Source organism: Seriola lalandi, unplaced genomic scaffold (genome assembly GCF_002814215.2).
Source record: "Seriola lalandi dorsalis isolate HSWRI2012SDOR001 ecotype SW California unplaced genomic scaffold, Sedor1 jcf7180002054923, whole genome shotgun sequence".
NCBI lineage: Eukaryota > Metazoa > Chordata > Actinopteri > Carangiformes > Carangidae > Seriola > Seriola lalandi.
In genome coordinates, this window is record NW_019525475.1 from 342,374 (window position 1) to 353,565 (window position 11,192).

Sequence of the window (11,192 nt, forward strand, 5' to 3'; positions counted from 1 at the left end):
CCCCAAATCCCCAAACTTCCCTCCAGCTTACAAGGAGGAAATTTGTTTTCAAACTCGACTGAGAACTCTGCTGACAACTGACAACTGTTGTTTCTGCGTGCGGTGGAGAGTATTGTCCTCTCCCACTCTCCCTCCGAGGCAGAGAAGAAGACATCAGACGTGACTCCTTATGCATTTCTCTTTAAGTGTGCCGACTGAACGCGCGTGATGTGACTTGAGCTGACAGCCGTGGCTTGGAAGGTAAAGCAGAGGAGCGTTTGAAGATTTCACAGAGAAAACATAATCAGCAACAATCAGTGCCAATTAATTTCAATAGGTCATTCATTATGGAGGTAACAGATCTGTTTTTTTTTTTGTTTCCAGGCAAAGTAATCAAAGAATTTATATCTATACGATAATAAAGCGGAAAAGGCTTGTAATAAAATTTTAAATGATCAAAAACAACCGTTACAGAGCAGGAGATTTTCTGCTGTGAGACTGTGCGTCAGCGGCGGTCTTAAAGCTGACGCCTTCTGCAGTCTCACGCTCGGCAGCGGTGAAATCATCAACAATAGACATTGTTGAAATAACCTTGGAGATGAAGAAACACCATTTTCCGCGAGTGTGTCGTTTCCACGTGTTCGGATGAATAACTGGCTCATGCCTGAATATTTCACTTTAACGGCCAGCAGCACATACACCACTGCATCTGGCTCGGCTCGGCCTCATATCGTAGCGTCTGACAGGAAAGTGCCGTCTTACAAGTTGGTGATATTTTACTTTGAAGCAAACATCCTAATAAAAATCTCACTTTCTAACATGAGATATACTTTACAGGCTTTTTACAGAATGAAGTGATCATGGAAATTGAAGATTAGAGTCCTCCATTCTGGCTGTAAAGCAGAATTAACAGGCTCTGGCCCTGGATGAGAACAATATAATGGAAAAAAAAAAGAAAAAAGAAAAGCTTGGTGGAGCTGGAGAAGTTATCACCAGGCTGGTTGTAGAAGGACACCTAGATTATATCATCACCTCTTAGTCATGACAGGTTATATTACAGGTAGTTTAAAACACCAAGGTCAAAGGATGACTGTATGAAAGAGAACTCAGGGGACGTCTAAATCTCTATTACAGGTTGATAGTTAAAACCACTCCACACAAGGCGCAGTGGACGAGGCTGTAAATTAACATTCAATATGGACTCGGCTGCAGCATGCATTTTTAAAAGGTTTGTTTTTGAACTGTTTTTCTACAGGTTGTTTCCTCGCCCCCCCCCTTCCTCAACAAACATCCTGTTCTTACAATAATGCCAGAATGAAAGGTAATACCAGGCGGCTGAGCTGGATGTCAAGAAAAAATAAAAAGCTGATGAACAGTCTGAAATTTGAATAGATTCTTTCTGCTCCACGAGGCTGTCAGCTGCTACTCAATTTGCCCTGTCGGTGTCCCTTCAATATTTGTCCATCTTCATTGACGTGATGGATCAGATCTTCGCATTTTTTATTTATTCCCCCGCAGCTGTGTACAAAACAGGTTTCCTAATCAATTCCGTATCTTGGGTGAGCAACTGTCATCTGCCAGTAATGAAAATAAATGTGGCATGCTTAATCTGAATGGGAGACAGGTATTCTTCAGGCACTTTCATATAAAGGCTGCATCCGACTGTCAGGTGCAATATGCATTTCTGAGTGCACACTCACAATGCAGATACGCTCCCATGTAACTCGTATATATTGACACAGACCGCATGTATTTTCACATCCTCTTCATGTAGAGATAGAAATCATTTTTCATGTGGCAAAAGGTGATTGGATTCGAAACCAAAATCTGAACGTACATATATTTTAAAATAAAAAATAAAATAAAAAAAATCAATATTAAAACATTTCATTTAAGCCCTGTAATTTCACAACGCCTTCATGAGTATTCAAAGAAGGCGACGCTGATTAAGTTGATTATATTCATGCACATTCACACCTGCTCCCCACTGTTTCAGATAAGCAGGGATTATTGCTTCGAGTTCAATTCACCTTCATTTGCAGCCGCCAAGCAAAAAAAGTGAATTACAAAACTTTCAAAGAAAGTTAGCAGCTTCCTGCTGTTTTCTGTCTGTGTGGGGGGGTTTTTTGGACAGAGCATCTCAGTGCCCACTTTATTAGGTACCCCGAAAGTGCACTGTAATATGATCTTCTTTGTCACACTCTCATATGGTGTCAGTAGCACTGAGGTCATAATTAGTGATGGTGTTTTGTATTTTCTGCCTAACGCATGTACGTAAATAGGGATGACAGAAAATGATCATGTAGTCCAATGAGATTTGCGCACAGTAGAATCAATATGAAACCAAAATTTCAATGGACTCTCTTTAAAACCATCCCATCCTTGATCTCCGCTCTCATGAATTAGACAGGAACAATGACAGCTGGCTATAGGACTGGTGAGTAGTAAATCCAAGAGCTGTGGCCTTGAGTTGACATTACATTCTCTATGCTTGTAATGAGACCTCAAACTGCTCCTTTGGCCCCTTCGCTGTGCAGCGGGACGGAGCCAAGGCTCGCGATTGTCACACCTCCAACTGTCCTCGAGCTCTCTTGTCTTTTATTTGACGTCCCTGCCGTGATTAAGACAAAAGCCTTCAGAGATCCCCGGGCCATAAGGTCTCCGTGTGTATGGACGAGCACTGCCTCTAATTACTTTAATTAATTAAATTCATGATTTCCTCTAAATTGAACCCATTCATCAGCCGTGCAGAGCTGTGACCATTAATGATTTAAAGACATCTATAAAGGAATTATTGAGGACAGGGGGTGCTTGACCCTTCCCTGTTCTTTACTGCATTGATAATTGCTTTGAGCAGATATTTACAAAGGGAGGCGATGCATTATTCTCCTGTTGTTCTCACAACTTGTGATGAAGACCCTCGCAGGAGCTGGCGCAGTAAATAAAGTGGCGAGGGGTGACCCTGCATCTCGGCGCTCGTGGTGTGAACGCATTCCTCCTGTGGTTGATGTACCGAGTTGCTGTCTTATCTCGGGTTGGACACGAGACTCCGAGCCCTTGTACTCTAATCCTCTGGTTCCTTAAGCCTGAGCTCTGTACCCCCCGTTGACAGGCGGCTGTGTAATCCTTCAGAGATCTCGGCGCCTGTGTTGTAAGCAAAGCACTGCTTCCGTTGGAACGACTCCCACTCCCACTGTACGCCTGCTGAAATCTTCATTTTTGACTTTGAAGGTTCTAAAAAAGCCACAAACACCTTTGTACTCAGTCATTTCCATCTGTACGCTGCCACGCGTGTTTGAGGCATTGATGCGATGCAGAGGCGCAGTGTTTATGGAAAGTGCGACGTGCAGATACTTTTGTCGGCAGAGCCCTGAAACTTAAAGCGTTTATGATAAAAAAGATTTATTTTAACAATCGATCACGTATTCACTATATGTGAGAGGGGATCAATCCCTCAGAGGATTCCCCTGCTCCCCTCAGCTCCACAGAGCTTCATACAATCTCTGTGTCTTTTTCCGACTGCAGCAGGCAGCCGCTTTTCGTTCCACAGACAAAGTTGAACCACAGTGGAGCATTTACCAGCTACAGAGCCGTATTTCCCTCAGGAGTCAGCGGAGATCAACATCTCAGGTGCCATGACACACTGACTCCAGATGAGTCCTAATGCTCCGCCGCAATCGGCTACATCAGCTTAAAAAGGGTGATAATTTGCCAGCGTCACGTTCACAACTTGTTGCCGGTTTTAAAGAGGTAAGTAACACCCCCCGGGTTTAACTTCATACTGGACAAAAATGCATTTCAAATCCAGATCTCACCCTCCCACCTTCCCCTAGTTACCATGTTACCACAGACACTGTGTCCCTCAAGCTCTCCTTTTAAAATCACAAAGACAGCTACGAGATGTAAATGAAGTTTTATACATTCAGGGTGATGCCAAAGACTGCAAGGCAACATCACAGACTTTTGGTTTTAATTCAATTTTCTCTAAAAAAAAAAAAAAAAAAAAGAATTTACCCTAGAGACAAGAATATGCTGATAATATAATAAAGTGGATGTACATTTAATTCATTAACTTTAAAAAAAAAAAAAAATGGATATATTCTTCAGTTACTCTTTAAAGTAATTCTCAACTACTTTCTAATTACACCCTTCTCTTGCATATTTTAATAAAGTAATGCTGATTGTGTAATGAATTTGACATCGTTTGAGCAGCAAATCTACATCTTTTCAACATCCTGAGAGGACTGATTGCGAAGCCCCGATTCTGATAATGAACTATTATACTGACTGCAGATTGCGGCGCCTGGCACAGTTAATTCCTGTTTGTGAACAAGATCCGTATCAAATATTGGAAATGGTATATGTTTTATTTCCTGTTCTCTCTCTCAGAGGATGCAACGTGCCACCGCATTTACGACCGCGAAAGTTCATGCCCTGCAAAAGTTTTACGAAATAATCAATAACTGGAACACCTCAAGAGAAAATAAATGTGATTCATCATTCGCATGAAGTAATTTCTCGGTCTGAAGTTATCTCCAACTTTCTGCTTGTGTTTTTTAAATCCAATGAAAAGGCCATAATATCACCCCCTTTTTTTTTTTTTTCCCTGTATTTCCGTATTGACAGCCAAGTTTATTTCTGTCTCCATCCCATCAGTCACAGCTCACTTGTGATTAGACCACAGCTCCCAGCATGCCTTGGAGCGCCCTGGGAACCCCTAGGAGAGGCTGGAGGACGTTAAGGATGTCTGCGCTGCTCTGCTCACTGTGAAGTGGCAAGATAATGGATGGATAGAAATGTATTTGTCTGTATCAGACATTTTTTCGGACACACTTTCAGCAGGCAGGTACCTGAAAGTACCGGCCAGCGTGAACTCTGAGTCCAATTTGTGGAGAGAGTGCCTGTGGCCCTGGAAGGCTGATTCAGACCTTAAGTTTGCTTGACTCAGTTTTTAAACATTCGTCATTCATCAACAGTTCTAAGCCTAGAGGTCTGCGCTGGCATATGTGAGGTGATAAATATGTAAATTAAGATGCATCACTCCACTTTACAATACACTGAGTCTGGCTGACTGAAACCACCATGAAACAGCATGTTGAAAGCATTTTTATGCTCAGCACTACCCATTTCTTGTTGACCAAAATGTAGAGTTTTACTTCTGTGATTTCAAAGTCATGCTTGGAAAGAAAAAAACAAACCCTCAAAAACAACCCAAACCAGCTTTGGTAAACTGATAAAATGGTTTAAGTGCCATGTGAGGGTCTATATAAAGCGCACACAGACCGTGGCTTATCACTATGGAGGTCACTCTTTCTCATTCCAGCTGTGCTCCTAATACACCTGCTCCTAACTTGAAAGGCCTCGGGATGTTGTTGTCTCTCATTTGCATTTACTCACATTTTGAGCGTGAGCGTGACCCGTTCAAAACCTTGGGAAGGAAATCTTGACCATGCAGGTGGTTTAAAGACACAGTCTGATAGGGTGACTTCCTCCAGGAGCGCATTTAAAACAGGCAGGTACAAGAAATATCTGCAGCAATGAATGCTAATGTGATCAATGAAATATGACCTGCTGAGTCCTTTGGACAAGTAAATTAGGCTGTATCATGCTTTTAGCTGCAGTATGGCGATGTTGCCTGTTGGCTGATTGGTCCACCACTTTAAGACTAAAAATATAACTACATACACACATAATACAACTACTTAGCTTTAATAAAATTGTAATAATTGTAATTTTTGTAATCTGACTACTAAATGTAGCGCCATCATGAGGCTGCCCGATCCTTGTTTATCACCGGATTCCAGCTGCACTAAGGCTACCGCTAATTAGCAAATGTTAGCATGCTAACATTCTAAACTAAGACGGTGAACATTATAGCAGCTAAACATCCGCATGTTAGCATTGTCATCGTGAGCATGTTAGCATGCTGACTTTAACCTTTGGCTAAGGGCGCTACTGTACCTCAGTATACGGCCTCACAGAGCTGCTAGCACGGCTACAGTCTTACGAACCGTGATTGCAAATACACTTGAGGGGAAGCTACTTTATTCCAGTGACTTTCTTATTGTAAACGATGTAAATGACTGACCATGTCATCACACAATTTAGAGGATAGCCCTCCATAAACAGTTTCAGGGGGAGTTTTTATTAAACAGTCGAACGGCACATATGAAGAAGAGTACTGGACTTGATAAATAACTCCTTATTGTTTACAGCCTCCTTTATGTTTCAAGCGCTGAATATATCTGATTTCCACCCATTATAAACCCTCCGGCTATCTCAGATTGTCTGCCGCTCGCCTGCTTATACTTCGATTTAAAAAAGTGTGTGATGAAGCGGCTTTTCGTATCTGAAAAGTGAACTTCTCCAGAAGATTTGAGACGTACTACTTTAAAACCAAGGCTAAAAAACTTCTTTATTCATCATTGCTCATGATTAGATTTTAGGTTTTGCTTCAAGCATTGACTGATTTCTTTCATTTGGTGTTTTAGACTTTTTTGACTTCTGTTATGTTACTCAAAATGTCTTTAGTGAAGCACTTTGACTTACTAAATGTGCTACAGTTGCTTTGCCTTGTCAAAAGTTCCAAGGGCATTTTAGAAGCCCAATTTTTGTAAATCATCATGCTTTCAAAAAAACTAAATCAAAGATATTTAAAAGCTCAAAGACTTCAAGAGGAGAAATGTCCGTGGTCTTATTTATATGCATATCGGTGAAAAGTACAAAGAAGCCAATAAACCTGCATAGTCTGGCTAAGGGATACCTAAACCCAAGTAGTTTAACCTGGACCTCAATTGATATGGAGCTCATGTTCGAGAGGAACTTCATGAAGTTTAAACTGCGCCCAACGTGATTAGCACGTATTGTGTCTTACAAAGCGAACACCCTGGATTCAAATTAATATTGCAAACTTCCCGTTTTCCCCCCGTGACCTAAAGACTGAGAGAGATGAAGACAAATTCAGTGAGGTGGAAAATTATCAAATGCAGATGTAGGAGCGAGGGCAAGTCAAAGAGAAAGTCAAGAGTGTGTGAGAGAGAGCAGGAAGAGAGGAAAACGTGGAGGATGGAGCATGGAGAACATATAGGAGAAAAATAAAAAGGGAGAGTTGTTAGGGCGTTATATTCACGGCTTACCTAAGGGTGACATCTCCGGTACCCCTGCCAAGTACGGTCCATCGAGAAACTTAGGCTCATTATCATTGATGTCCTGGACCTTGACCACGAATTCAGACTTGGGCTCCACAGGTAAATTAGTGAGTCGGTCTACAGCTTGAGCCTGCAGGGTGTAGTAGGCCTGCGCCTCCCGGTCGAGCCTCTTTGTGGCGTGGATGTCTCCCGTGTTCTCATCAATGGTGAAGATGGAGGTGGCGCCCTCTCCGGAGAGCACGTACTTCACTTTGCCGTCTCCTTTGTCCACATCCGAGTGTAGCTGTTGGAAGAAAAGAAAAACATCATAAATGTCGTAAATAATCTACCGGAGCAAGAATAACCTTAATATTGAAGCGGTGGTGCTGGACTTAATAAAGAATGGCTTCAGGGCTTCTGTCTCAAAGCTCTGTTCCACGAGCAATTATTAAATAATGATTTTACAAATGAGGTGGTTCACAGACAACAAGCCAAACTGATTGAACTGGAATTTAAACTCGGTTGTATTTTAATGCATTTCTCGTCACTCTCCTTATTTAACATAATCTATAAATATATTAAATATATACTACTAAAATATGTAAATGCTGTATAAAATATTAAATATTTACACCATGTGCATAAAAAACGACACACAGCATGTGAATCAGACAAACATCCGAACTGGATCAAAAGATCAAAACATGCACCGTTTATGCATGAATGAATTTTGCTACAAAATCCCATCAAGATTTGCATTTGGATACAAATAATGGCATGAAATGAAATGCTGCCACTTACTGCAATGCCACTGTGATTTGTTAACTGATGTAATTGTCATTACAAATGATCAAACAGACAATTTTTCCATTAAAAACCTTCAGCAATAACTAGCTCATCTCACTTTAAAAAAAAAAAAGCACAGTCAATAAAACAATGATGAATGATTCACCAAGCCTACGTGTTTCAAGTTTTCTAATAAACCATAAGTAATGTGAAGGTAAAATGAGTTTTATTGCAAATCTTGCAAATTACTAGTAATAATAAAAATACATTTTATTTATTGGCGTCTCTCAAGTCACTCAAGGACGCAGTACAACACACAGGAAGAGAGAAAACAGCAAGTACGAAGCATAGACTACAAAATAAATTAGAATAAATACGATTGCATAGAAATGAATACGATTGCAGTGTTGGAGAATAGGCAAGTTTGGAGAGGTGTGTTTTGAGGAGGGGGTTGTGAAAACGGGAGCGAAGGGGCAGCTCGGCTGAAGGCTCCAAACCCCCAGTGGCAGTCGGAGATTAATAAAGCTGCACTGGGGAATATAATACATCCGCCCCCTGTGGGAACGCTCCATTGATGCCTGCGTTTGACCCCTTTGCTTAAAAGACTCGGATGTCAGGTGTAGTCACATCTTAGGTAGTGAAACATCCAATATTTAAAAACCACCATTTCAATGGCGGCGAGTGAATGCTCTGTTGAGTTGAAGCCAGACTCAGTGTTCCATGTTGCACTTCTTTTCATCCGTTTTCTGCCCTTTGGAATAAAAAGGAGCACAGATGGTTTGATAGATGTGAATGTTCTGTGTGCAATATCTCAATGACACACTGTGTTAAATGAAATCTGTATATCAAAGCTCAAATACCTTCACCAGTTTCCCTGTCATTGACATTAACAGCAGCCAGTGTGTAAAGTGTAAAGCTTGAAGTGCACCTACTACTGATAGCAAGGTGAGGTCATGTGCCAAGAGCTATGCCGTCACATCAAATACTTTTTTTTTATGGTCATATAAACCATCCTTCTCTCAAACTGGTGGCACACAAGTTCATATCTTCAATTCAACTACGAAACTCACGTTTCCTTCAAGTAGCTACAAGAGGCAACAAATATTAATAGAAGTTGTTATAATGATCCATAGAAAAACATACAAGAAGTCAGACAAGCGACGTTCTTCATCAGCGATCCTTTGTAGTCACTATAACAACCCTCCACTTATGACAGAGGTTTATTCTCAGAGGAACAAGTCACGAGTTTAAAGATGACTTTAAGACCCCGACTCAAAGTACGACTGTACAAAAAAAAAAATCCTTGAACAACTCTAAAGAAAGAACACTCGAAGCTCTTGGAGCATTAAAATTACCATGACAAGTAACCAACCTTGAATGATCCTGTTTTGAAGTCAGAGCTGTCTGATGGCCATCAATCCCTTCAATGTGCTGCACATCAGAGCGAACACAGAAACTGTCGCATATCTTAAGGGAAGGGCCGTTGTTGGTATTTAAAGATGGACACATGGACCGTTTTTAATTGTCAGCATTTAGCAGAGTGCATGCTTCTGTCTTTACTCTATCAACTCCAACGCAGCGAAACACCTCAATTAAAGGCGAGGCATGTAGAGCATGCTTTTAGTGGATATTTTTCAGGGAATGCTTTTCATGCTTCTCAATATTCGGTGGGAAATGTGCACAGAATAAAGCTTCAATTGAAACTGTAATATCGGCACTTCGATGGTGTTCTCAGTCTACCACTAAGTGTTTTGAGCCTTGTTGCCTCCAAAACCAGTGGCATCAGGAAAGACTGAGCTGAGTATTTCCATCTGTCTATCTGTTCAAAATTGCTCTTTCCGTTGCTTTCCCCACTTAGTCCCGAGCCAAGCTCTCTCCAGCCTGTTGCACTGAGACAAATGGTTAGTGCAAAATAATCAGTACACGCCGCCAATAATCACAGTGTAAACATTGCAAAGTTAAAGGGGTACTCCAGTGATTAAGTAGTGCACTATCATTCAGTTGGAACGGATGCACGAGGAACAGATTAAAAAGAATTGTCAAAGCTGAGGCTGTAGAGGCCAAAAATATTCTGACTTTTGAGTCCCAAACATGGGTCAAGCTCCAAAAACACTGGATCCTGGAAAGTATCTTTCATCTGATCCGTTGCCTCCATCATCAGGGTTTACTTTCGGACACTTTGGAGAGCTCTCTCCAGAGCCGAGGAAGATATTACACAACTGTTTTCATGGGTTGAGTAGCATTCTTTTTATATTTTGCCAAAACTTTACGACGCCAAATCTTTTCAAATGTGCCAAAAACAAAAGAAAAGATGCCATTGGAAATGTTTTACGCAAAAACACAGTCCCAGTTGAGACCTTATAGTTACTCCAAGTTGCCAAACTGGACTTTGCGCTCTACTCTCTAGTTTGAAATTTAGTTGCTAAAAATCACACAATGCATTAGCACAGGTTTTTGCATCGCTTTAGATGGCTCCAACGCCTCATACTCCTACAGAAAAACCTAGGGGAACACTAGGACAGCTAAGACCTTGTCCAAGTTCACGAAAAATACAAGCAACCCGGACGTGCAAGGGGCTGATCAACTGTTCCAAGAGCCAGACCTAAAAACCAAATCACGCCTCCTGAAACTGAGCTTCCGTTCATTCAGTCAGAATCTCTTTGTCAGACTGGTCTACGTTTCCTAAAGGAGCCTGAGGCGCTGATTTCCTGAACGGCGAGTGACACTGAAGAGGCGCGTGTTACCAGTGACAGCCGGGGAAAAACAGCCAGAGCCTTTTGCGTCTCAGGTTAGATTCCCTGCCGTCCCGGCACTCTCTAACTACTACCTCTAACCTCTGCCAGGGACACGACTACGGCTTAGAACGAAATCTGCAGACAGGTCTTCCTCGTGGACAACTCGTCACTTGGGTTCAGCGGAGGGTTAGCTGTGTCTTTGCTGTGTTTCCTGCCGCTCGCCCGGATCCTCGGTTGAGCTCGGCAGCAAAGTACCGCTGATTAAAACGGTCGGGGGCAAAGACCCGCCCTCTCCCTTCTAGAGTCGTCTGATGGTTTGCCAGAACCCTCTTTGACGCTGCATGATTTTTAATATCCTTACCACGCCTGACCCAGTACAAAAAGTACAGCTAATGTATTACACTGTGGGGAAATGGTTCACAGAGAAGATTATATTGGAGCAATTAAATAATTTTTTTATCATTATGATTGTTTTTTTTTTTTTTGTACTGTCAAAATGGAACAAATGAGTGAGTTTGAGCAAACTATGAACACTGCTTTTCAATTAAGTACCCCCCCCCCCCCC

At 41.7% G+C, this 11,192-nt stretch overlaps 1 protein-coding gene across 1 annotated transcript in view; it reads right to left on the minus strand.

Moving 5' to 3' along the window:
* LOC111673627 (cadherin-7) overlaps positions 1–11,192 on the minus strand; it is an 83,402-nt gene that overhangs the window by 46,662 nt on the left and 25,548 nt on the right. Inside the window, exon 2 of the mRNA XM_023431458.2 lies at positions 7,116–7,410. Within this exon, the coding sequence (XP_023287226.1) occupies positions 7,116–7,410 (295 nt within the window). The remainder of the gene's footprint in view (positions 1–7,115; positions 7,411–11,192) is intronic.